The sequence below is a fragment of the Lepidochelys kempii genome, chromosome 9 (assembly GCF_965140265.1).
Source record: "Lepidochelys kempii isolate rLepKem1 chromosome 9, rLepKem1.hap2, whole genome shotgun sequence".
Lineage (NCBI taxonomy): Eukaryota > Metazoa > Chordata > Testudines > Cheloniidae > Lepidochelys > Lepidochelys kempii.
Genome location: NC_133264.1, coordinates 73,891,452 through 73,917,272, shown reverse-complemented (window position 1 = coordinate 73,917,272; position 25,821 = coordinate 73,891,452). Strand labels below are relative to the sequence as shown.

The window sequence follows — 25,821 nt, the reverse complement described above, 5'->3', positions numbered from 1 at the left end:
CTGATTTTTATAGGCTTAACTACGCTGCCCCGCAGTTCAGCTACAAGGGTGTGAATAGCAGTGTGCACCAAAGTGCTGCACTGTGATTCCCCTGCATGGATGCTGTAGGCGTGAACTAAAATGTTCCTAGTTTGCATAAATGTCCCCTTTAGACAAGACTATGTTAAAGCGAACGAGGAACCTTTTAGTTTGTGCACTCAGTGACCACATGGGGGAGTTTCAGCACAGCACTTTGGTGCACACTGCTGTTTACGCTCTTTTATAGTCCGAACGGCAGGATAGTGTATACATAGCCATAGTACCAAAACTTTGTGCATAGCTCTCTGTGAATGAGGAAATAGAATCCTCCCTGGCTGCAGCTTATCTACAGAGCCACTCCACAGATGTTGCTGCAACCTCACAGAGTTTGAATAATTACGGGCTGAATAAGAATTTAAATTCAGACCTTTGTGAAGCAAAACAGCAATGTTCGCGACTTTCAATCAGGTCCTTTTATTTCTTGGTTGTATCTTTCCTCACCATGGGATTTGTTTTAACGGGGCATAAATTTAGCTATGATTGTCTTTGCATGAATGAAAAAAATCTAGCTAAATGAGTCACGTTTTTGTTTCAAGTTTGTAGCATATGATATGTCTGACTTTTCTTGCTTTTCCAGCTTCTAGTGCATTCATTTATTCAAACCACTATTCCCTTGTTAAGTTTTAAATCCATTTTGTGTAAATGGATACACTGCAGCAGATTTACAATTTAAACATGATTTATAATATAAGATTGGGAGTGGGGGGAGATCTGAGATGCATCAAATTTGTGAAATGCAGATTTTCTGTCTTCCAGTATTGGAGCTAATATACAGTTTATTAAAGGAGAATATTTGCTTTACTTGAAATGTTCTGTGAACCCTACCATTTTTAAAGCTTCTTGTTAAAATAATACATTTTAACTAATTAAATTAGATAACAGGGAAAAAGGTATATGTCACAAGCCATCAAACCTATGAAGCAATAGGATCACTATGGACAAAAAACTCCTCTATGAAAGAAGTGCTACTCACACAGAAAGAAGATACCAAGGTAGGTTTTTCCCAGGAATGATCACTTAAGTCATTCAGTTCAATACCTTGGATTGATTTTTGAAATGCAAATTTAAGCAAAAAGATACAGGTGTGTTTGTTGATATTATTTAATATCACAATGAAGTGTGTTAGGAGGCACAAAGGTCCTCATATTTTATTGCCATTGTTATTTATTTGTATTATTGTAGAACCTAGGAGTCCCAGTCCTGGACCAGGACTCCATTATGCCCGGTGCTGTACAAACACAGAACAAAAAGACAGTCCCTGCCCCAAGAGCTTACAGTCAGAGTGATTTTTTTTAAAAAAATTTTGTTTGACTGTAGTGTTTGTGACAAATCTCAGATTTATAGACCTTGAGATCTGTTTACTCATACAACATATTCAGCATGCACAACAGCTAGGTGAGCTTCCCTCTACTGCCTTTTTAATACACCTCATTGATCTGGAGATGCAACCATAAGAAAATAGTTAATTTTCCTTATTTAGGCCATGGACCTGCAAACACTTAGACATGCTTATCTTTTCTATCTATAAGTGACCTCATTGATTTCAGTAGGACTACTCATGGTAATATAGTTAAGAACATGTGTAAATGTTTGCAGGATAAGTCCTTGGCACCTAGAGTGACCAGATGTCCCAATTTTATAGGGACTGTCCCTCTATTTGGGGCTTTGTCTTATATAGGCACCTATTACCCCCCACCTCCACCCTGTCCCGATTTTTCACACTTGCTGTCTGGTCACCCTATTGGCACCTCTGTTGATATTGTTAACATGATTGCCAGTTTATGAAAAATGTGATGCTTTTTAGCATGTGGATGGCAATCAAGTGGCAGCTGGCGAGAACACACCTATTTTATTGTGATTACAAAGTATAAATAAGACATTTCATTTTAGTGAATAAAAAGATACAGATTTTTCCATTGGTTCTGAAGATTCCAGGTATTCGTGAATTTGACTTACTCTAGTTTGGAAACATGCGTGTTCTGAATGCCAGTTTACAATTTAAAAAATCTTATGAGAATATTTCTGTATACCTTAATAATAATAATAATAATAAATAAAGAATTAGATGTGAGCAAAAATTGGAATTTCTATCCTGAGGGAAATGTTGATATTTCAACATTTAAAAAAAAAAAAAAGAAAAAATCCTGAATTAGGATGAAAAGTTGAAAGCAATATTTTTCACAAATGAAAAGTTCAAAACAAATTTTTGATTCAGAAATGGTGAAATATTTCATTTCAGCATTTTTGATAGAAACAAAACATTTTGAATCAGTTCAACATGAAACTGCATTTCCCTATGAGAACACAGACACAGGAAACTTATAGTTTTGGACATCTCGTGCTCCATTTTCTGCAGTGCACCCAGCTCACTGTCCAGACTATATTTCTGCTGGTGCACCACATGGCTCAGTCAAAGGAGGAGACCACACTGCATCATGGGAGATGTAGTCTGGTTAACAAGTATCAGGGGGGTAGCCGTGTTAGTCTGTGTATCCACAAAAACAACGAGAAGTCTGGTGGCACCTTAAAGACTAACAGATTTATTTGGGCATAAGCTTTCGTGGGTAAAAAACCCACTTCAGACGGTTAGAGAGTCAAGCCAGTAGGAGAAAGTGAGGGCACAAGATGCCCAAACTACAACTTCCGTGAGGCATCGAATTACTATATGGAAATACAGTTGAATGTTTAATTGATTAGAAATTAAACATTTCGGTTTACTCCAACAAACAAATATTTTGATATATCTATTAAAACACTGATATATTTTTGACATTTTTGTTAATCCTCAGTTTTATTTCCATTAAGAACCAAGAGCAGAATTCTGACTGAAGAGTATTTTATTTCAGTTGAATAATGAGAAACTGTTAGGGAAATAAGAACTGGGTGGTAAGAAGAATTATAAACTGTCAGAGTTTGCTAAATAAGATCAGTTGTTTCCTAGGCTATGTCTACACTACCGTGGTAAGTCGACCTATGCTACGCAACTCCAGCTACGTCAATAACGTAGCTGGAGTCAACATACCTTAAGTTGAGTTACCATGAGGTCTGCACTGTGGGCGGGGTCGATGGGAGAAAATCTCCTGTCAACTTACCTTACTCTTCTCATCTGGGGTAGAGTACAGAGGTCAACTGGAGAGCGATCTGCAGTCGATTTGGCGGGTCTTTACTAGCCCCGCTAAATCGACCACCAGTGGATCAATCTCAGAGCGTCGATCCCTCCCATAGTGTAGACCTGCCCCAAACTAAACAGTTGCTCATCACTAATCAAGAATAATCTGCAGGAGGTTTGTTAGTTATCTTGGTCAAAGTGGTTAGTGATAATTCAAACTCCAAGTCTCTTAATAACTTTGATAAGGCTGACAATTATCCTGTAAATCCACCTATTCCTTTAACCTTGTTCTGTGCTTCAGTTTTCCCTTCTGTAAAAGGAGATAATGACCTGTACCCTTCTTTGTAAAGTCTTTTGAATATCTTGGATAAAAAGAGGTATATCAAAACTTAGTAGTTGAATTCATTAACCATTAAACAAGCTTCTATACGTCCAAATTGAAGTTCCTTGTATCTTGATAGTATAAGGAAATGCATCTTCTGTCCCCTTATTGTGGTGCCTATTTTATGCAAACAATCTCAACATCATCAGGAAATATTGTCAATTATTTGAATCTAACATGAAGTGAATTGAGGCATATAGTACACTAATTTCTTCTGGCATATTTCTGTGTATCCACTATGAAACTTTGTACACACTGAATGAATATCTGGAAATCATTTATTAAAATGTGACAGCTCTTTTGTAGTTTCCTTTATCAACAATGTAATAAACATACACATAAATACTGTTCTATTTTGTTTGTTTGGTTCATTTGCAATTTAGCCTAGTTCACACCTGCAACAAGTTCCAGAACCAGCTGTAAGAGACGATAAAAGTGCAGAGATTCATAAAACAACCCCTGAATCTGAGGTTAAGTCAAAACCACTTGCTGTAACAGATTCTCCTGTAATGAAGATTCAGAGTTTGAAAGATCTGGTGCCTTTGCCAGCAGAAATAAAAGTGCCAAATGTCATCTCAGGTACGAAACTCAAATTAGCATCAACTGCAGTGAATTGTGAATTATTTAATATTATTTTTCATTATTCTTTTTTTAAAAAGCAACTCTAGCAGGCCTGTCAAATTTAGCTTTAGAAATCTAGCTGTCAAATTTAGCTTCCTAGAGTGGTAAACTTCATACAATTTAGTATGCTATATCAAGAGCCCAAAGAGGTGATAGGGGATCCCATACCGTAGACCACACCTCAATAAAAAATATGTATTGTGGACCACTTATCTTCCCATTCCCAATCACATGGATCCTTCTTGCTGTCAGTTGCACATCTTCTCTATGGAAACTGCAGCATTTGCTTTTGTTAAAAGATCATATTCCTTGAAGGTAACGTCTGTTTCCTCACATATAGCATCAGCTTACTTGTGAAGGCAACTAGTGTGGCTTCTCCTTGTTTCCAGTTGCTTTTACAGGCATCCTGGCTCTCCTGTAGTGTGAAATCTAGGTATCTGTAAAAGCAGCTGGAAACAAAGAGGAGATCCAGCACCAGGTGATTAGCCATCTGTCTAGGGGCCACAGGTTTGAGAGGTACTAGCCCAGGGCATTGACAAAGCACACACAATTTGTATGTGAAGCACTGTATTTTATTTTCACTAGTTCTTTACTGTGTTGCTTTTCATGCATCTTAAGTGATCAATAAGGGATCCATTGCATGGCATGCTGATAATGAAAAATCTTTGAATGTGCTCTTAATTAACAACTTAATCTATATAGTGACATTTAAGTGAAATTTTCATGTCCTTCTGTCAGTAACAATAGTTTCCCTAGTAATCACGAAAAGTGGTATTGGCCTTATCTAGTAAAACAGAGCTTCCCCTACCACTGATAACATTAATTTTAATTTGAAAATATTATATTAAGTTCTTCCAATATCCTCCAATCACCTTTTATGCATGCCCATCTGTCTTTATATAACCAAACATAACATGTTAGGGGCTTACTATTAAAGTGTATTTTTGTTGTTTGTTTTTATCCCCATTACATTCGCAGGGATACCCATGGTTTTGAGGCACGTTGCTATCAGCTGTCCTCAGTGTGAGGAAGCCTGGTCTGTGACTCCTGTGGTTCAGCCTCTCACACCACAAGCACTGCCTTCCAGGCCTCTGCATGACTCACTCTTTCTTTACAGGTTAACAGTAGGCACACTCCAACCTCTGAGTCCTCCGAGCATCTCCCTGGCGTGCCCATCCCCTGACCCAGTGGACACTTACAGAATTCCCAGACCCTCTGCTACCGAAAGGAACAGTACACTCAGCTTAACAGTTATACCCTATCACAGCTCCGCTTAACACACAGCACTTAGATATGTTTATGGTAAAAACAAGACAAAGAGCAAAGATTTAAGTGATAGCAAGATTTATTTAACAAAGAGCAAAGATTCAAGTGATAGCAAGTAGCATTATTGGAGAGAAATGGTTACATATAAAACAAAATCCTAACACGCATTCTAGAGCCTAGATTTAATTAACAAAACACACCCTTGTCAAATCAAGTTTAGGTCACCCTAAAGTCTTTTCAGCCAGACTTGGTTGTGATCCTTTTTTCATGAAGCAAATATACTGTCAGCCTAGGTGAAGCATAATAGGGTGTACCTCTGCACCCCTAGACATGTCCAGTGATCCATTGTCTTCACTTGTAAACAGGGTATCCCCTGCTGCTTATTTTTTCCTGTCTAGCATCTCCCCTGGAGACTTTTCTTCCCTTGATCAGACTGCAAATAGGCTTTCATTGTGAAGTATACAATACTCAATCCTATAAAGCCGGACAGGTAGATAAGCATCTCTGCCTGAAAGAAACTTATTTATTGCCTTCTGGTGACCAGCCCCAACTCGCATACCTAAGAGCATAACTTTGCTTGTGTATATATACATAAGTCTTTATATGTTATCTGTACGTACATTCCACAGTGATTACAGTGGTCAATGTGACATAAGCTTTCAGTTGAGATTTTACATGACTCTCTTTGATGAACTGTTTGGTAGAGATTTGGAACCATGGGATCTATGTACTCCTGTGCACCCCTGTGCCCTCTGTTAGTTGGCACCAGGATGTCCCTGGGTGACATCTCCTGCTATACAATCTTTAACATATGAATCCTTTTTTTAATCCCGTTGCTCCCTTATTTTTTCTTTTTTAGTTTGTGGAATTATTGGGTCTCTTTATACATAACTTTCTCAGTTTCTCAGTCCCTTCAGCCCCCACTTCTCCTTTCATATTAAACATAAATACTTATAGAAGGTAAAATAAAGTTTTTCCTATTTGTCACCATATTTCCAGGTGGAAGGCGTTCCGTGTCCCCAGTGGAGCCAACAGATTTCTATCTTTTTGGCTCAGAGGGGCTGGATGGGGTTCACTTCCCATAAACTCTACACATGGTTTGGGAGAGTCACTTCATACAAGGCATTCCCTTTGCCTCACCTCCCTGTACTGTGTGTGTTGCCTCCACATTTTAATAAACGTATGAAATCACCAATAAAGTCAAATGGTGTGAATTTATTTGCACTAATTTAGGCCCAGATAATCCATCTGTGATCTAGCTCATAGTATGGTGCAGTGAGTTCAGCTTGCCCCCTGGACCAGCTGTGAGGGAGATAGTGACTCAGTCACTATCTGCTTCTCTGTCTCCCCACTGCTCTGGAAAGGTACTAAACTGTGATCCTGTCACTGCATACTCTGCACAGTGTGCTGATCTAACTGTGCTGCTGGGGGGAGAGTCAAGGTTCTGCCTGCTTCCCAGTTTCTCATTTATTACTTCCCACCTGCAGGAGGGAGGGATGTAGCAGCTCTGCAGAGCCTGCTGACCCAGGAAGCAACAGTATGGTGTAAAGGAGAGCCTTACGCACTACCCCCTTCTCCCTTGTGCCAGTGCTCAGGGCATGCCATGATCAGGCTTTTAATAGATTACTTTTTAATTGTGAAAACAATTTAGTGATGAGTTTGTGAGAGGTTGTAGATCTTTCAAATGTTTTTCTTACTTGATGCGACTTTTCACTGCGCGGCAACAACTTCCCTGCACTATTCCCACCAATGTAATTTACAGTTAATTTATAACCGTAGAGTACTTTATTATAATGCTTGAATTTTCACACTATCAGTATGTATAACTTCTGAATAAGCATTAGCTTTTTTAAAAAAAAGCTTTTATGCCTTTATTATCATTTTATTTCATTTTAATATCTTTAACAGATGTAGCGAAGACAACAAAATTTAAGCTTGACCCCAGACTTATGGACCATGGTCAGTCCAACCCAGAGGATGTGGATATGTACAGTACTAGAAGCTAAGGCACCAATTTACAAATATTGGGAAGTACTAACAATAGCAAAGAAAAATGGATTATGCAATGTATGATTGTACCAAATGTGGTATAATTTAATCAGGTATTTTCTTAAATCCCAATATGTACAGTCAATCTACTTTGTCCTTGTTGTTTATTGTATATTGTTTCTTACTACCTATAAGCAATTAAATATTTTCATTTCTTTGAATAATAATTAGCTGTTTGACACTGAGAATTGTATTTCTCTCAATATGTGCTTGCAGTGGGGTGTATCAAGATTGTCAGTGTCAAGTTGTTAATAAACATAAATCACTTTTATAAGGGACTGTTTGAAAGTGTAAATGTATTTCTGTCCTTCAGGTCCTTAGTTGTTCAAAGACAGTAAAAGAGAAATCTGGTCATCTTTTGATTGTTGTCCCCCTTCTCACTCACTCCCAGCTCTGGAATGTTATGGGCAAATGATAGTATTTGGCATCTATGTTGGCTCAAATATCTTATTAGTCTGAGCGCTCATAAGATAAAAGAAACCAGCTGTGATAATTGTACTCTCTCAATTTCAGTTGCTTTAAGATTTATGTAAGCTAACTCTTTTTGTAAAAATCACTGCTGTTAACCTCTTCCACCAAGGTAACTAGAATAGAAAATAAATTTTGCTCTGTATGTGTGTAGCTTTCCTAATTTAAAAGTAACATTTAAAGTGAAAAGGAAAAATTGGAGCTAGTCTTCAAAGCATCCCTTGTAGACCACACATTAGTTTTCAGTCAACCTTTAATAACATAGTTTATTTAGTTTCTTTTCAGCTCCATCAGCTCTAACCCATGTTACTGGTACTGTTTGTGCTCATGTGGAATTTATTAGCAAATTATGGCAGGAAAGTTGGGCATTTTAGTGACACAGAGGTTAAAGGAGACAGTTATACTATTGGATGAAAGTGCTCTCATAGCTTAACTTAAAAAAAAGAATAAAAAGTTGTGGAGGTTAGTAGGGATAAAACCAAGGTCCAGAGTCTGTCTTGAAGCATGTATAACCAGAGCCCATTGCCTTCAATGGGATTTCTGTGAACATAAGAATGAGCAAATATTTAGAGTGAATTTTTCATTCTGATAAAATTTTGACATGACATAAAGTGATTTGAGACAAACTGGAAATCCTTTTTAAGGACTGTTTGTTTGACTTTTGAAGAATAGCATGTTCTGGCACAATACCGCTATTGCTATCATTTTTGGAGCAGAACATATACACAATTCTTTGCCTCTTGAACTAGTTATTAGTAGTTATGGCAACGTCACAGCAACTATATCAACATATAGTTTTAAAAAAATGTGAAAAGTAATTTGTGCCTGTGGATAGCAGCCTCTTTTTAAACAAACAACATGGCTGTTTCAGTAAAGAAAACAAAAATACCTAAAATACTGAGTTCCTGTTAAGTGACTAAGGTCTCAATCCTGCAAGCTGTTTTGTGTGCATAACTTACAAACCATGAGTATTCCCACTGAATCCAACATGAAAGTGTAGTGATTTCAATATCTGGCTAGGCAAGGATCAGATGAATTTATTGGGACTACTCAAAGTCATAAAGTTATTCATGTGTCTTTGCATTCTCAGGCCCTAAGAGTCTACATCAGTGGGATGATACAAGATATATATTATTCTTGTTCTTCTGAAATTGAATCTCACCTAACTGAGGGAAATAATAGATTAGAAGAGTGCAAGAAATGCAGTTCAATTTTCTATGTGAAACTTAGAGTTAAATTTTTAAAGAGATAGTGATTTAGCTGCAAGATATCCATTAGTGTCACTGGGAGTCATATGCTTATGTCCCCAGGTACCATGTAACACTCACAAAAAAGACACTTTGAAAGTTTACCCTGAATCAAATCAATGGCTTATGAGGAAAGAATCTGCATTTGGATCCTACACAATTCACCATCATTCATTCGCTTCTTAATCCTTTTGATTATGAAAAAGTGTGAAGCTAACACAAAGGATTACAGATTGCCTTTTCTCTACAAATCTTATTTTAAAATAAACTAAGTTGTCTTTCCTACTAAATTCAATGCATTATCCAATTGTAAAAGAATTATTTAAGTGTTTTGTAGAATTAGGTAAAAGGGGAAAAAGCAGAAAGAGATCAATGTCTTCCTGTTGTCATAGCCACGGAGTGGCTGAGATGGCTCCTCAAAGCTAGGGATTTCTGACTGGTTTTGTGTTGCCTCATCTATTCCTGAAAGAAGAGTGGTATGTCTGCTTATAGCTGTGTGGTCTATCTTTTTCCTAGTATTGCATATCCAATGGAAACTTGACCAGGAAATCCAATATCCCTTCCAATCAGGAATTATTTCAGAATGGGTTTGACAAAAGGTTCTCTACTCGCTGCCCTAGGGTCCAGGCCTCCTCCTGTAGTGTCCTCAGAAGTTCCATCAAAGGGTTCCCAGTGGGGTCCCACCCTGTGTTAGCCAGTTTCCTGAAAGCAGTCTCTTACTTTAAAGTCTGCAGTTCCCCTCCATAGATCATCTACTCTGACCTGTTGGAACATATCTTTACCATTCTGAATGGTCTTCCTGACAAGGAAAGTGGCCTTTATGGTTGTCATGCTCTCAGCCCAAAGAGTCAGGAAACTTGCAGCCGTAGCTTGCAATCCCTCATATGTAATCTTCTGCAGGGGGAAACGTTCTCTGGATGTACCCCAGTTTTCTCTTCAAGATGGCCTCTCAGCCTTCATCCTTAGCAATGAGATCTTGCTTCCCAACTTCTGCCATGACTCCAAGACTTGGTGTGGTGGCAGTACCTGGATCTCCCTAGAGTTTGAGATATGCATTACCTTATCTAAAATATTCCCCAAGTCCAGGTCTCCATTCATGCTGTTTGGAGGGGCTCATAAAGAGGAGAAGGTATGTAAATATATATTTTTCTGTAGGATCCAAACTTGCATGCAGCACTTCAGCTCCCTTCCATGCCTCACTTCTTACCCCAGAGGAGCTTTGAGTTCACTGTATCCTAACTGTGGCCATGTCCTGGGCAGAGTTGCGGGAGGCCTTAGTTGAGGAACTTTTTCATGCTGCTACTTGTTTGAGACAGTACTGGCTGGAGTTGCGTCTGCTGAAGAAGCCTTCGATCGTCAAGTTCCCATAGTGGTCCTTCCTCAGCAGTTTCTAAAAGGTTACCTTCAGGAGGTTTGCTCATCTTAATAGGCTCTTCATGATTATCTTCTCCTCTTGTCACTTTAGCCTAGTCTATCTTAACTTCTCCTTAGTTACTCCTTCCTCCTTGGTAACTGGATCCATTCATCATTCGTTAATGGTAGCACCAGCATCACAAGAAAAAATATGTCTCTCACCTTGCTCTCTGTGATGTAGCAGCACCAGTATGAAAACCAACCATGAATGCCACAGTGAATGACCAGTTTCAGACAAAGTGACTAGCTTAGATGGTGATCATGTTCTCCGGCTACATTGCTCATTAACAGGGGATGCCTACTTGCACCCCCCAGATGAGGAAGAACTGGGTGAAAAATTCTAATTCTGATTGGCTATTACCTGCCTGAAAGATGAGGACACAATCATTCATCAAACTGATAATGTCACATCATGGAAAAGGTTAGTAACATAAGACTTGTTTTTGTAGCAGGCAGGATCACTTTAACATATACATCTATTTGTTAAAGTGTTACTGTACTGTATGCATTGTATCACAGGCTTATTTATATTTAATGTGAGGTGGGGAGATGAAACATGGGGTCTCTTTGAATAGTGTCCAGCTATGTAACAAACCAATGAAAGAAACTTTAGTAAATCTAATAGTACCTAATAGTAATAAAGGCTTCTGGTCATAAAACAGAGAAGTTACATAAACTTGATTAATCTTGTTCAATGAATAACAAACTAGAACTTCAGGGTGTAAGCAGCAGATGTTGTATTGTGCCAAACCAAAAGCAGGACAAACTGATTGCAGATTAAAAATCTAATCTCTCACAAATCTTGGAATGGTGAATGGGAACTTCCTTCATTCTCCAGATGCCATTCTGAGAAGATTCTCTTTGTTAAATCTGAAGAGATGCCAGCCCTCTTCAGTGGAAAGGTCTAAAGCTCCACGTCTCATATAGTACTCTATAGATGGCTTGTTCCAAATGACTACAAGGAAATGCATGCAGCTACAGTTTGTTTTGATTGCTATCTGTTGAAAAGTAAACATTCTGTATTACTTGCAAGGTATTATTTTGGGATGCCTTCTCCAATACTAGTTCAGATACTCATCTACAAATAGAAAGAGCAATCTATGAAAAGGGCCAGTGGTACCATTGCAAAAGGCCACTGCACACACAGTAGATGCCAGAGCAGTTCATGTTCTCTAACAAGCTAGTGCCTTTTTGCACATGTTATAGTGATGAACTCAAGAAAATAGCAACAGTTTGAGCCAAAATTCTCCGCAGAGATGCCTTACCCTCTTTTGTCATCGTGACATTCACAGGACCAACAAGTGAGTAGTCTGCTAGATTAGATCACTCTTAGTTAAACTGAGGGAAAAAAGGCAGTGTAACTAGTCTATGGTCCAATTCCTGGAAACTCTGCAATACACTAGTATATGGGCTTGGCAGAGGGATTCTCAGGTGGCCAGGGATGGCAACTCCAAGGGTATGTCTACATGACAGCTTGGAGCAAGTCTCCCAGCCAGCATAGGCAGATTTGTATTAGAAGGGCTTGTGCTAGTGTGCTAAAAATAGCTGTGTGGATGTTGCAGCACTGGTGAAGGCTCAGGCTAGTCGCTTGAGCTCTCATGGCTAGCCCGTGCCTCCATTGGTGCTGTAACATTCACACACCTATTTTTAACATGGTATTGCAAGCCCCACTAGCACAAGCATGTCTACCCAAGCTGGGAGGCTTGCTCCTAGTTAGTGTAGGGACATATTCCAACATAAGCCTTGGAGCATATCCACATCTATTACTACAATGGGAAAGCTGCAGCTGCTCTTCTGATTTCCACAGGGGTGCTTAGTTTACCCATTAAACTCTGCCTGGTCTGCTCATTAGACACATATCTAAGACCCCTCTTGTTCTGCAGACCAGGTCATTGGAACACAATAAATGGAGACGCCTTGAAGGGCTTCTTGTATTCCAGCATAATCACACAAGCTCTGCTGCCTACTGGGACCTTTTTACACACTGAGCAGGGGGTAAGATTTTTCCCCTCATTATTTGAAAGTAAGTATGAAGGCCAGAGAAGAATTACTTAGTGTGCTCCTAAAGAGGTACAACAGGGTATATAACAGTGTGAAATTGAGCATAGGGAAACTTTAGCAAAATATCAGAAGGCTTGTCCTAACTGAACTGTGAGAGTCTATTTAGTTAAGGGAAAATCTCCCTGTGGAAGATGTAGAAGTCCTACTGCTTTAAGAGTCCATTTACCACTAGACCAAACAAAAAAATCACTTGATAAAATTTTGCTGAGAACAGACTTGCATTGGCAGGAAAAAAAATATATATGAAAACAAGTCTACATGTTTGTGTTACATTAATTGATGATATGTAGTAAGCATACTCTACAGTGACTTTGTGAATCAAAATCTTACACTGTCATAGGTCATAAAATGAGGGAGATGACCATTTAAATTATGTAGTGTTTGTAAGTCTTTGTTTTAAATGATACATACCTGGCTTAATCTCTTTAAGATTTCCGAGCCAATGCCCAAGCCTATTAAATAGTGCAAACATTAAAAATATCAGTACACACACACAGTTTCATAGCAAGATATATTTTTATGAAATTGTAGTTGGACATTTTAAAATACTTAACTGGAAATTCAAATTAATTTAACTTTTATATTGAAAATAGAATTACTTTTCTAATAAATGTCATTGGAAATGAGCAAATATACATTTTTGTATCATAATTTTATATTTAATATATATAATATAAATATATTGAACTAAGCTATGTGTGTTTTGACTGGATCATAAGGAAATGTTGATTTACAGTGAAGTAGTACTACTTTTAAACTATTGCATAAACTATTTTCATTTGATATTACTTGTACTTCTATGAAATTTTGGAATTTGTTTAAATTTGTTGATTTTTTTTATTTGTGAGTAATTGTGATATATTTTAGCACTTTCATAAGTACTTGAAATAAAGGGATAGCATGAGAAATTTTTTAAAAAGTTAATTATTTTATATTTTGTGTCAATATCACTTCTATTGCAGGTCAAGCTCTTAATCCTTTTATTACATTAAATTTAAAGGCATTAAAATTTACTTTTAAACATAAGAAATTAAAATATACTTTTTTCACTGACATTAGAAAACAATATTAGCTTCACCTTAAAAGTTTAAAAATTCTGCAACATAATTTCTTTGAAGAGTTCTCAGAATCATGCACAGAATGTATTAATAATAGTATTCAAGTATATTATGTTTCAGAAGACAAAGTCCTCTAACGGTTGGAAACACATTCATGCTTTGTTCCCTTATAAAACTTGCAGGATATTTATTTACAGAATTATATTGCCTAGAGGTATTGAAAGAGAAAGCTGGAAGCTAATTCATACTGAAAGAGTAAACGAGTAATTATTTGTTTTTTTTTTATCAAGAGTGAGGCTTGTTAACGAGCTTGTTTGTTACCTCTATACGGTTCCATGACATAGAAGTCTTCCAGGTAAAGTAACTTGCCGATCCAAGGGTCATATGTAAAGTAATACATAGCATAGCCTACAATGCAACTACCTGAAAAGAAAGAACATAAAAAGTGAAATAACTGGCTAGCTTAAAGAAAAAGAGTACTTGTGGCACCTTTAGAGACTAACAAATTTATTTGAGCATAAGTTTTCGTGAGCTACAGCTCACTTCATCGGATGCATTCAGTGGAAAATACAGTGGGGAGATTTATATACATAGAGAACATGAAACAGTGGGTGTTACCATACACACTGTAACAAGAGAGAGTGATCACTTAAGGTGAGCTATTACCAGCAGGAGAGGCGGGGCCGGGGGGTGGAAAAACCTTTTGTAGTGATAATCAAGATGGGCCATTTCCAGCAGTTGACAAGAACTTCTGAGGAACAGTGGGGAGGGAATAAACATGGGGAAATCGTTTTACTTTGTGTAATGACCCATTCACTCCCAGTCTCTATTCAAGCCTAAGTTAATTGTATCCAGTTTGCAAATTAATTCCAATTCAGCAGTCTCTAGTTGGAGTCTGTTTTTGAAGTTTTTTTTGTTGAAGAATTGCAACTTTTAGGTCTGTAATGGACTGACCAAAGAGATTGAAGTGTTCTCCAACTGGTTTTTGAATGTTTATAACTCTTGACGTCTGATTTGTGTCCATTTATTCTTTTACATAGAGACTATCCAGTTTGGCCAATGTACATGGCAGAGGGGCATTGCTGGCACATGATGGCATATATCACATTGGTAGATGTGCAGATGAACGAGCCTCTGATAGTGTGGCTGATGTGATCAGGCCCTATGATGGCATCCCCTGAATAGATATGTGGACACAGTTGGCAACGGGCTTTGTTGCAAAGATAGGTTCCTGGGTTAGTGGTTCTGTTGTGTGGTTGCTGGTGAGTATTTGCTTCAGGAACACACACTTTGCTTCTCTACAAAAGAAAAAGGACACTAAACTCTCTAAACTATTACATGCCACAAGGGGCCACAACAGTGGTTCCCTTAACCCACCCAGCAATATTGTTAATCTATCCAACTATACTCTTAGCCCAGCAGAAGAATCTGTCCCATCTCGGGGCCTCGCCTTCTGCCCCTCCACCCAAGTACATGATACAGTTCTGTGGTGACCTGGAATCCTATTTTCGACGCCTCCGACTCAAAGAATATTTCCAACTCACCTCTGAACAACATACTAACCCACAGAGAGCTTCCTACCAAGACTACAAAAAGGGGGATTCTGGGTGGTCTCCTCCCGAAGGTCGAAACAACAGACTGGACTTCTACATAGAGTGCTTCCGCTGACGTGCACAGGCTGAAATTGTGGAAAAGCAGCATCACTTTCCCCATAACTGCAGCCGTGCAGAACATAATGCCATCCACAGTCTCAGAAACAACTCTGACATCTTAATCAAAAAGGCTGACAAAGGAGGTGCTGTCATCATCATGAATAGGTCGGAATATGAACAAGAGGCTGCTAGGCAGCTCTCCAACACCACTTTCTACAAGCCATTACCCTCTGATCCCACTGAGGGTTACCAAAAGAAACTACACCATTTGCTCAGGAAACTCCCTGAAAAGCAGAAGAACAAATCCGCACAGACACACCCCTGGAACCCCGACCTGGGGTATTCTATCTGCTACCCAAGATCCATAAACCTGGAAATCCTGGACGCCCCATCATCTCAGGCATTGGCACCCTGATAGCAGGATTATCTGGCTATCTAGACTCCCTCCTCAGGCCCTACGCTACCAGCACTCCCAGCTACCTTCGAGACACCATTGACTTCCTGAGGAAAGTACAATCCATCAGTGATCTTCCTGAAAACACCATCCTGGCCACTATGGATGTAGAAGCCCTCTACACCAACACACAAAGATGGACTACAAGCCGTCAGGAACAGTATCCCCGATAATGTCACGGCAAACCTGGTGGCTGAACTTTGTGACTTTGTCCTCACCCATAACTTTTTCACATTTGGGGACAATGTATACCTTCAAATCAGCGGCACTGCTATTGGTACCCGCATGGCACCACAGTATGCCAACATTTTTATGGCTGACTTAGAACAACGCTTCCTCAGCTCTCGTCCCCTAAAGCCCCTACTCTACTTGCGCTACATTGATGACATCTTCATCATCTGGACCCATGGAAAAGAACCCTTTAAGGAATTCCACCATGATTTCAACAGTTTCCATCCCACCATCAACCTCAGCCTGGAGCAGTCCACACAAGAGATCCACTTCCTGCACACTACGGTGCTAACAAGCGATGGTCACATAAACACCACCCTATACCAGAAACCTACTGACCGCTATTCCTACCTACATGCCTCCAGCTTTCACCCTGACCACACCACATGATCCATTGTCTACAGCCAAGCTCTACGATACAACCGCATTTGCTCCAACCCTTCAGACAGAGACAAACACCTACAAGATCTCTATCAAGCATTCTTACAACTACAGTACCCACCTGCTGAAGTGAAGAAACAGATTGACAAAGCCAGAAGAGTACCCAGAAGTCACCTACTACAGGACAGGCCAACAAAGAAAATAACAGAATGCCACTAGCCATCACCTTCAGCCCCCAACTAAAACCTCTCCAACGCATCATCAAGGATCTACAACCTATCCTGAAGGATGACCCATCACTCTCACAGATCTTGGGAGACAGGCCAGTCCTTGCTTACAGACAGCTCCCCAACCTGAAGCAAATACTCACCAGCAACCACACAACAGAACCACTAACCCAGGAACCTATCTTTGCAACAAAGCCCGTTGCCAACTGTGTCCACATATCTATTCAGGGGACGCCATCATAGGGCCTAATCACATCAGCCACACTATCAGAGGCTCGTTCACCTGCACATCTACCAATATGATATATGCCATCATGTGCCAGCAATGCCCCTCTGCCATGTACATTGGTCAAACTGGACAGTCTTTACGTAAAAGAATAAATGGACACAAATCAGACGTTAAGAATTATAACATTCAAAAACCAGTTGGAGAACACTTCAATCTCTTTGGTCACTCCATTACAGACCTAAAAGTTGCAATTCTTCAACAAAAAAACTTCAAAAACAGACTCCAACTAGAGACTGCTGAATTGGAATTAATTTGCAAACTGGATACAATTAACTTAGGCTTGAATAGAGACTGGGAGCGGATGGGTCATTACACAAAGTAAAACAATTTTCCCATGTTTATTCCCTCCCCACTCCACTCCCCACTGTTCCTCAGAAGTTCTTGTCAACTGCTGGAAATGGCCCACCTTGATTATCACTACAAAAGTTTTTTTCCCCCCTGCTCTCCTGGTAATAGCTCACCTTAAGTGATCACTCTCTCTTGTTACAGTGTGTATGGTAACACCCACTGTTTCATGTTCTCTATGTATATAAATCTCCCCACTGTATTTTCCACTGAATGCATCCATTGAAGTGAGCTGTAGCTCATGAAATTTTTTGCTCCAATAAGTTTTAGTCTCTAAGGTGCCACAAGTACTCCTTTTCTTTTTGCGAATACAGACTAACATGGCTGCTGCTCTGAAACCTGGCTAGCTTATGTAAAGTATATCAATACAATTCTTTATAGCTATCCTTCAACCTTTTAAAGGAAACTTTTGATATAAACTCAGATAGCTCTCAGTGAAAATCCCTGCATACTGAATCATGTTAAAATGCAACAAACATAGATTTCAGACCAAACAAGCACCACAAAGCCATTATTTGTTTTAATAGTATCGAAAGGCATGCACTCCAAACTGCAGGATTTTTTAAAAGTCTTGGGTATTTTTCACGCAGAAGGCACTTCTAAAATCTGAGAAACTAGGAAGGAAACTTCAGATACTTACTGATACTAAGGTGTAATCAAGAAGGCAGAATGTATTATCAAAGGTAATGGAGGTACTGGGCGAAGGGGTTCTTCATAAGGAACAGGTTTCAGATTAAATTCATTTGCCTTACTAACAATACTCTAATCTCTATTACCATTTGATCACATCCACAGAATTAGTACCACTAACTGGCACTCTTGTCAATCTCTAAAGACCAACAAAGTGGAATGTGGATTGTGGATGAACATCACATCACCAGTGTGCCTCAGCTATGACAGGCAGGGAACACCTTTTAGATAGAGAAGATAATTCAGTCTCTGTTCATTCATCCATTGATGGCAGTGAACTTTTTATTAAAATATCTAGAAGAAAAATCCATGAAGTTCCCTTGCTGTGGTCAGCTAAGGGTCCATAGGCAGCCTCAGCTGTCTCAGTATTGTTATCCCTTATGTCACTCTTTGTGTAATCAGGGATTGCTAGAGGTAATCAATTGATAAATATTTAAAACATGTTTAGCTTACTTCCTGTTTTTCCCTCCTTTGGCACTTCTGCTATTAGACAGTGGTAGAAAGGATGTTCTCCAAAGCCATCTTCAAGCAAATCTAAAATTAAAATTAAAACCTGTAAGTTAATGGCAGGCTTACCACATTAAAAAAAAATAGTAAATAAGAATATTTGTAAAGTAGCTTTCCATCTGAGGGAGTACTTGGAAATAGTTACTGCTGGCTGTACAATTACAGTCCATCAGCCTTTTCCGGAAAAATGCATGGAGTGTTGAAAAGGGGTAGCTTGGAATAAGAGAAGAAAGAAATAGGTATGGTAGGGTGAGAATAGAAGCTATTTAGGAGCATGAGTCAAGATATTAATGCACTAGATTGTATTTGTAAAAATCTTTAATAAAAAAGCATAAAGCTAAAGAAAAATTTAAGGTTATGAAATGGAAAATGTTCAAACATCAATATTTGGGGTGGGAAGTACTAACATGTGTCTGCTCTTGGACTATCAAAACATACATATGAGAAACTATAATTTACAGCTGAACTGGCCCTTCCATGAGGCCTGATCCAAAACCTATTGAAGGCAATAGGATTCTTTCTGTTGACTTCAGTGAACTTTGGATCAGGCCCACGATGAGCAGTTCCAATTCTGCTGCAACAGTGCTTCAAAGAAACATTAAAGGGTCATGGTTTGGGGTAGTTTGTTTAGAGCAGTAAAGTGTTAAATATAAAAACTCAATTTTTGCACTTCACTTCTGACCTGGAACTGGAGCTTTAAAAGTAGTTTGACTATTTCACCTACTGTTTCAGTTAGCAACTAAGTTGGAAGATATTTTCCTAAACTAGTGTTAACAATCCTGCAACCCTTGCTCATATGAGTACTCCTGCTTACTTCAGTAGAACTCCTCACATGAGTAAAGGCTACAAGATCAGGACCCTAGTTTGCTGTCCTCTCCTTTAATCAAGGCCAGAAATAACTAGGCTGAGGCAGATGAAGAAATGCCATTTGTCACATAACATAAAACTTAAATTTCTGTGTTTTAAAAGTTAGCATTCAATTTTTATTTCCAGTTCTCTCGGTACAAATTCAGTATGGAACCAGACAGGGGAAACAAAGCCAATTGCAAAAAGAAAAGTACATGGAAGGGATAAAATACTTTACACTTATGCAGCACTTTTAAGAATCTTGCAGCTGAAGATCTTGCAGCTTTTAAATGAGGTAAGTGTTTTTCTCCATTAACAGATGAGGAGACAGACTGTGTGACTACGGCTGTGTCTACAGTAGAGAGCTTACAGTGGCACAGCTGTATCGATGCAGCTGCACTGCTGTAAGATTTCTCATGTAGCCGCTCTATGCCCACGGGAGACATAATTATGCCCCGTTGACAAAATTAACCCACCCCCAATGAGTGGCGGTAGCTATGTCAGCGGAAGAAACTCTCCTAGCAACGTAGCGCTGTGCACACTTGGGCTTATGTCAGCGTAACTTACGTCGCTCAAGTAGGGTGGAATATTAACACCCCTGTGTGACATAAGTTTTGCCAACATAGGTATTAGTGTAGACATAGCCTAAGTGTAACTGCAAGTAGCAGTAAGCTAATGGCAGAGATGGGAATAGAACTTAGTTTTTTCTGTCTGTCCTAACTACTATAACACTTTGCCTCCAACAGCAATATTCATCATAATCTTTCAGAAATATACAGTACATAGTTGTTTTATATACAGTCAAACTTCAGAATTACGTACACATTGGGAATGGAGGTTGTTTGTAACTCTGAAATGTTCATAACTCTGAACAAAATGTTATGGTGGTTCTTTCAAAAGTTCACAACTGAACTTTTGACTTACTACAGCTTTGAAACTTTACTATGGAGAAGAAAAAAATGCAGCTAAATCTTAATTTGAATTGAAACAAGCACAAAAACAGTTTCCTTACCCTGACAAATCTTTTTTTAAACTTTCCCTTTATTTTTTTTTTAGTAGTTTACGTTTAACCCAGTACTGTTGGGTTTTGTTGTTTGTTTTTTTTTGAGGGGGGGCATGTTTCTCTGCTGCTGCCTTATTGTGTACTTCTAATTCCAAATGAGGTCTGTGATTGACCGGTCAGTTCGTAACTCTAGTGTTCGTAACTCTGATGTTCTACTGTATAATGTATGGGTTTCCATAGGTGTTTTTATTTAGAGTATAATCTTACCTTTTTCTGTTAGTTTTACTGCATTTGGCATATTTTCATATGCGGCTAGTTCCTGTCAGATGAACAAATTGGAGTTTGAGGTTTCATCAATAGTTGCAGTCTTTACAGAATACTATGCAAAATATTAATGTTTAGGCTACACTTGGATTTCGATGCAAAATGCTACCTTAGGCCCCAATCCTGCCATGAGCTCTGCAAATGAGGTAGGCAGAAACTATTGTTCTATATCTGCTATGTTCTAATTCACTATGGAAATGAAAAAAACTGCAGCATATGTGTTATCCTGTAAACTGAGCACAATCTGACCATAATAATACTTTTACACTTACATAGCACCATTTTATCAGAATAGTAAAGCACTTTTTATTATTAAAGGATGTCAACTTGAAATCTAGTCAGCTTTAAAAAGAGAAGCAGTTTCATGGAGTACCCCATCCCAAATCCCCCTTCCAATTTTTGTGATTTTACAATTCCATTTTTATTTTTTTGTTAAACAAAATCTCCCTTGTTTGAAAGACATAAACAAACAGGAGAACTACATATAAGAAATAGTGATACTGACTATACACTACCTGGGAAAATAAAGAAAATATTTTTCTTTAGTTTGTTTTATAGTAACTTCAGGTGTCACTTTTACGGCATGTAGGTGGTAAAAACTTTGTGACTTTTTTTAACTTGATGATGTCCCTTTGACTAATGATGTTTCACAACACTTGTGAGACAGGTAAATGGAAGGAAAGAGTAGTTACATCCAAGACTTCAACGGTCTTGAAGTAAGTTGGATAGAAACACGATACAGGGGTCCCAGTTATCACTAGCAGTTGAGCAGATTAGTGGAACTTTTTGTTTGTTGTTAGAAAGAACATTCCTAAGTATTTTGTGAAGGATGTAGCATGCTGTCTTATCACATCAGCAGAACTCTATAGATGATGATGATGAAAAATTGCTGCTGTTAAGGCTGGCTCAGTATTTTCCGGAAACCTGCTGCCATATTAGTGAAAATTAACTCCAAAAGATGGCAGTATTTTAGCTACCCCTGCAGAAGACCTGAATTTCAGAACTGATTAGGAAACTCTCCTCTTGGACCATTGAGGAATGAACACTTTGTAAAGGTGGCAAACTTTTATCTGTGGGAAGGATTGCTGTATCACTTGCGCTGACTTCATAAGTCTGATTACAGTTCCAACAGGTGTAGAAGCATATTAGCTTAGCCTACAAGTATCTGGCCTTATTTCTTGCATAGAGGAATGTTATATCATTCCTTTGCATGTTAACCTTACTAGCCCTTCATTGTTTTGTGGGTACGTGATGTAATATCCTCCCTGGCTTGCAGGTGAGATGCAGTCAAAAACTAGAAAGGGAAGATAGGGAATAAATACAAAAAGTTAAAATGGCAACTGGAGGACTCAGTTGGGAACAAGATCAGGTTTTTTTTTCCCCGAGATGTAAGTCTTAGACACATCACCTCTGGAGAAGAGGATGTCTTTAAAGGCCTGATAGAAGAGAGAAATATGAATAGTAAGGGCCATATTGTGCCTGTAAGCCATTGGCCACATTGTGGGGATTGTACTTGGGCTATCGTGCAGTGGTTGTCACTGTGCGAATTCTACCTAACTCCTTCTGTGTCTAAGGGGTATCACACACTGAAGTTGAAGTTACTCTGGTCTTTGAAATGGGATAGTATATGCTTTTGCACTCACAGTGGGTCAACTCAACTGGCAGGAAGGGACAGGGACATGGTTGTGTCCCCACCTCAGCTCTTCCCACAGTGGCCAATTCTATCCACAATAACTGAGACTAGCCCTTCCAGAGGGGCACAAAGAGGGTGGGGATATTGCAGGCTCTCATTTCTTAATGCACCAGTCAGGACCTGCCACAATCTTAAAGTGAAACTCATCACTCCATGCCCAAAGCCAGAGTATTAGTACTACTAATTATTTATCAGCCAAAATGTGTTAGGAACTTTACATATGAGGAAGAAGACAAGGTCTGTCCCAAATAGTTTACAATCTAGTGAGAAAATGTGCAACTGAGGGATGGGAAATGGTATGAAACAAGAAGAAAGATGGTTGTGTTTGAAGCTAACCAGGACTCTTGTTAGTGCCCCTTTTGCCCTTCCTTTTCCCCCCCTTTTTTTTTTAATGTTTCTGTCAGAAGAACACCATAGCTTTCAACATGTTGAAAGGACTTTTAAAGAGGTCTGTGAAGAGAGTGCAGGCATTTCCGACCAGATATGGGAGGTAATTGCAGGTATCATGGAGTAAGGCACAGAGAAGGAAATGAAGGGCAGTTTGTTGTGCAGCATAGGTAGAATAACCATGTTCAGGAGTGATCAAAAAGAAAGGGGAACAGAGAAGTAGTCAGGGGAACATATTTTTTGTGGGCATTGGGTATTTTATTTGAGAAATATTTTTATGGCATTGGTAAACCTGTATAGATTTTATAAATATATATAAAGCACAGATCTTAGGAAGGGCAGTTAAAAAAAATCAAACTCTGAATTAAATTGAGTACATTGTGCAGTCTTGTAAAGAAGATCAATGCAGAAGGTGAATAAACAAGCTTTTTAGGGGGAGCTAGGTGTAGGATTGAGGACATGGAATCTATCATCACCTCCAGCACATGGGCAAGACTCAGAGCTGCAGTGCAATCTGTTGGCACCTGGTAATTGGTCCTATCTACTGGTCCACATAAGTGTGGATCCAAGAGACACACCCAAACCCCAGGCTGCTTCTCTATTCTGGTATGTTTAGAGTTGTCATGGAGCCCATCTGCATGGTATACAGCAGATAGAGAAGGACTCCTCTGAGTCACTTTGCCTTCACACACTCGGTTAACATGGGACATTGACAGCACAGAGGGGCTGGTATAGGCCATCCGCGAAGAAGTGAATTCCATCCTAAGGGCTTTATCCAGTCTGCATTTTAAAATGCCAAGTGATGAGGTTTCTATTACTCTCCTTGGGAGACTAACAACTAATGAATCTCACATATGTAACCTTTGATGTATGTGTTCATAATTAGTAATTTAAAAATAAAGAATAAAATCAAACTGAATTCTTTAAGGTTCAAGCCTCCAGGGTGGTTACAGAAAATATAATTTAAGGGCGGACTGTGAATGGCACAATGAGTGATAAAATTAAAAACTTTATTTAATATAAAATAGTTAAGCAAACAGGCATTACGTTATAACCCTGCAATGCATTTATACTCGTATTCTAAAATGAATTGATGCATTTAGGGTGATTAGTTCCTAAACGAGGCATAATCCTTTCTGTAACCTTGATGGAGGATGGTCACCTCTAATATAAAAATAGTGTGCTATCCTTTTCATAATCAACTATAATAATGGCACTTAATTAATTAACATTAAATCCACCTTTTACCATATCTGTATTTCCACTACTATAATTAAATATTTTCTACTTTCTCATTGGCTAGTTAACATGAAGCATTGTTTTAATTAATATTTGCGTAAATACCATACCCATAACTAACAATATAGATTGCATTGTTCAAAACATTAACAATTTATCTAAAATACTTGTAAAAACCAGTTGGAACCAAAATACATTTACAGCATGACCTAGGTTTAGGCCATAACTTATCTCTAGCTTGCTTTTCTAAATTGTCTCACTTTACTTCACGTTACTCGTATTTTACCAGGCCTTGCCGAGCTATCATCAAGTGTATTTTTAGGAAATAGATTTTTCGGCCAACTTACATTTCAGCAAATTTCTATATCAACATAAGCGAACATCATCTCTATAGTCTACCTGTCAGGGAAAACTGAATTTCTTCCCATTCTTTATCATAATTGATTACAGTATTTGTACAGAGCCAACAGTCTGCTAGGTGTTTAGAGATGAGGCCCCTATCTCAGAGTTTACAGTGTAAAGATATAGCATAGTAATCATTGTAAGGGGCCGGATGTAATGAAAAGCAGTATGAGTGAATGGGTGAAGTTTAGCATAGGGCTGTATGTCTTGGTAGCTCCATGATTATAGTTTGATTTTTTTTTCCCAGTCTCATTAACAGGTCACTTATCTTGTAGGGATTATGGTTTATGGTCTTTTGGAAGAAATGAAAGGAGCTGAAGGCAGAGAGGATTAAAGCATGGCAGACCAGGATCGGGAGGGTGCAGCTTGGAGGAAGGATGGGAAACAGGACCGAGAGAAAGACATGAAGGGGGCAGGTGGTCATGTGGTTTGGATGGAGTGAAAAGGGAAAATGGATTGGGGGAACAAAAAGACAGGGTATCAGAGAGGATAGGCAAGAGTTACGTCTACACCTCATGCTTCTACTTCTAACTGTCTGAGACATCTATCTAATTTATCTTATGTACCATTATCCACCAGCACATTAACACAAGTAGCTAATAAACATGCTCACTGGGGTTTACGCCTAGCACAGGAAATAGTAGTAAGCTTTAAAAAGGAAACTTGGAAAGACACTGACTGAGGGAAAGATGCCTGCACACTTCTGTCCCTCTCTTACTTTGATGAGGCGCAGGATTTCAGGACAGTCCCGGGGCTCTGCCGGGCGGATTCGGAAACAGCTCATGACGCCAGCGCCAAGGCGAGACCTGTGGAAAGCAGGAGGCAGAGAATTGATTACTTCCCAGGAGGGAGATGGAACACTGCTGGGCCGCTGTTTGGGAGATATTCCTCCTCATTCACCATTTCAAAAAGCACTTTGGGACAGGGAAGAAACAAAAATGTTTCTTCCTCCTCCTCTTTCTTTCCTTCACTAAAGTGGTAATTTAGCCTCCACTCCTTGCTCTGCCTTAGTTACATCCTACCCCTACTTATCCTTGTGACCTACTACTTTCGTTTAAACCAACAGCCCCTGAGCAGATGGGTAGTCACAATGGAAATCATCATCACAATACTCACATTTCCCCTGCCTCAGGTTCATGGCCATAGTAGGCTGTTGGGATCACTGAAATCAGTCATTGAAACTGGAAAAAGAAAGACACAGGGAAGCTAGACTCAGTTGATTTACGGGGAGCAGTTGCTTTCCGTCGTACCAGCTCTGTGTTCTCTGCCCAGAAGGGGATACCAGAGGCTGTCCCCAGTGTTGTCTCCTGTAATTTCTTTGGGGAGGGGATAGACTCTATCACAAAGATAAGTGAATTGGGAGACATGCCAGTATGTTGGGAGCATTAGGCATGAGGGG

General features: G+C 39.0%; 3 protein-coding genes across 5 annotated transcripts in view; 2 read left to right on the top strand and 1 right to left on the bottom strand.

Annotated features, from left to right (window-relative positions):
- Positions 1-19,566, top strand: part of APOOL (apolipoprotein O like) — a 59,187-nt gene extending 39,621 nt beyond the window's left edge. For 2 of the 3 annotated variants that reach the window (XM_073360895.1, XM_073360898.1), the window contains exons 7-10: positions 954-1,070; positions 3,953-4,148; positions 7,365-14,107; positions 19,522-19,566. In XM_073360895.1, coding sequence (XP_073216996.1) covers positions 954-1,070; positions 3,953-4,148; positions 7,365-7,462 — 411 coding nt within the window. In that variant the 3' untranslated portion in view covers positions 7,463-14,107; positions 19,522-19,566. The remainder of the gene's footprint in view (positions 1-953; positions 1,071-3,952; positions 4,149-7,364; positions 14,108-19,521) is intronic. The other variant, XM_073360896.1, reaches the window with a different exon arrangement.
- Positions 11,461-25,206, bottom strand: SATL1 (spermidine/spermine N1-acetyl transferase like 1). Its single transcript, XM_073358706.1, has 6 exons — positions 25,141-25,206; positions 20,645-20,696; positions 18,475-18,555; positions 14,074-14,175; positions 13,106-13,146; positions 11,461-11,631 (listed from the first exon to the last, which is right to left on the bottom strand). Exons 1-6 carry the CDS (start codon positions 25,204-25,206, stop codon positions 11,461-11,463), a joined length of 513 nt encoding a protein of 170 aa, XP_073214807.1.
- LOC140917642 (uncharacterized) overlaps positions 19,587-25,821 on the top strand; it is a 36,565-nt gene continuing 30,330 nt past the window's right edge. Inside the window, exon 1 of the mRNA XM_073360899.1 lies at positions 19,587-19,669. The gene's annotated coding sequence lies outside the window, so the exon portion shown is untranslated. The remainder of the gene's footprint in view (positions 19,670-25,821) is intronic.

What these genes read in the sequence shown, in the direction of transcription:
- SATL1 (XM_073358706.1), bottom strand. Translation starts at nt 25,206, where the DNA reads ATGAGCTGTTTCCGAATCCGCCCGGCAGAGCCCCGGGACTGTCCTGAA. An exon ending in AGTAAAACTAACAGAAAAAG is followed by an intron (nt 18,556 to 20,644) that starts GTAAGATTATAC and finishes TTTTAATTTTAG; the next exon opens with ATTTGCTTGAAGATGGCTTT. An exon ending in TCTTAAAGAGATTAAGCCAG is followed by an intron (nt 11,632 to 13,105) that starts GTATGTATCATT and finishes ACTTTTCAACAG; the next exon opens with ATAGCAATCAAAACAAACTG.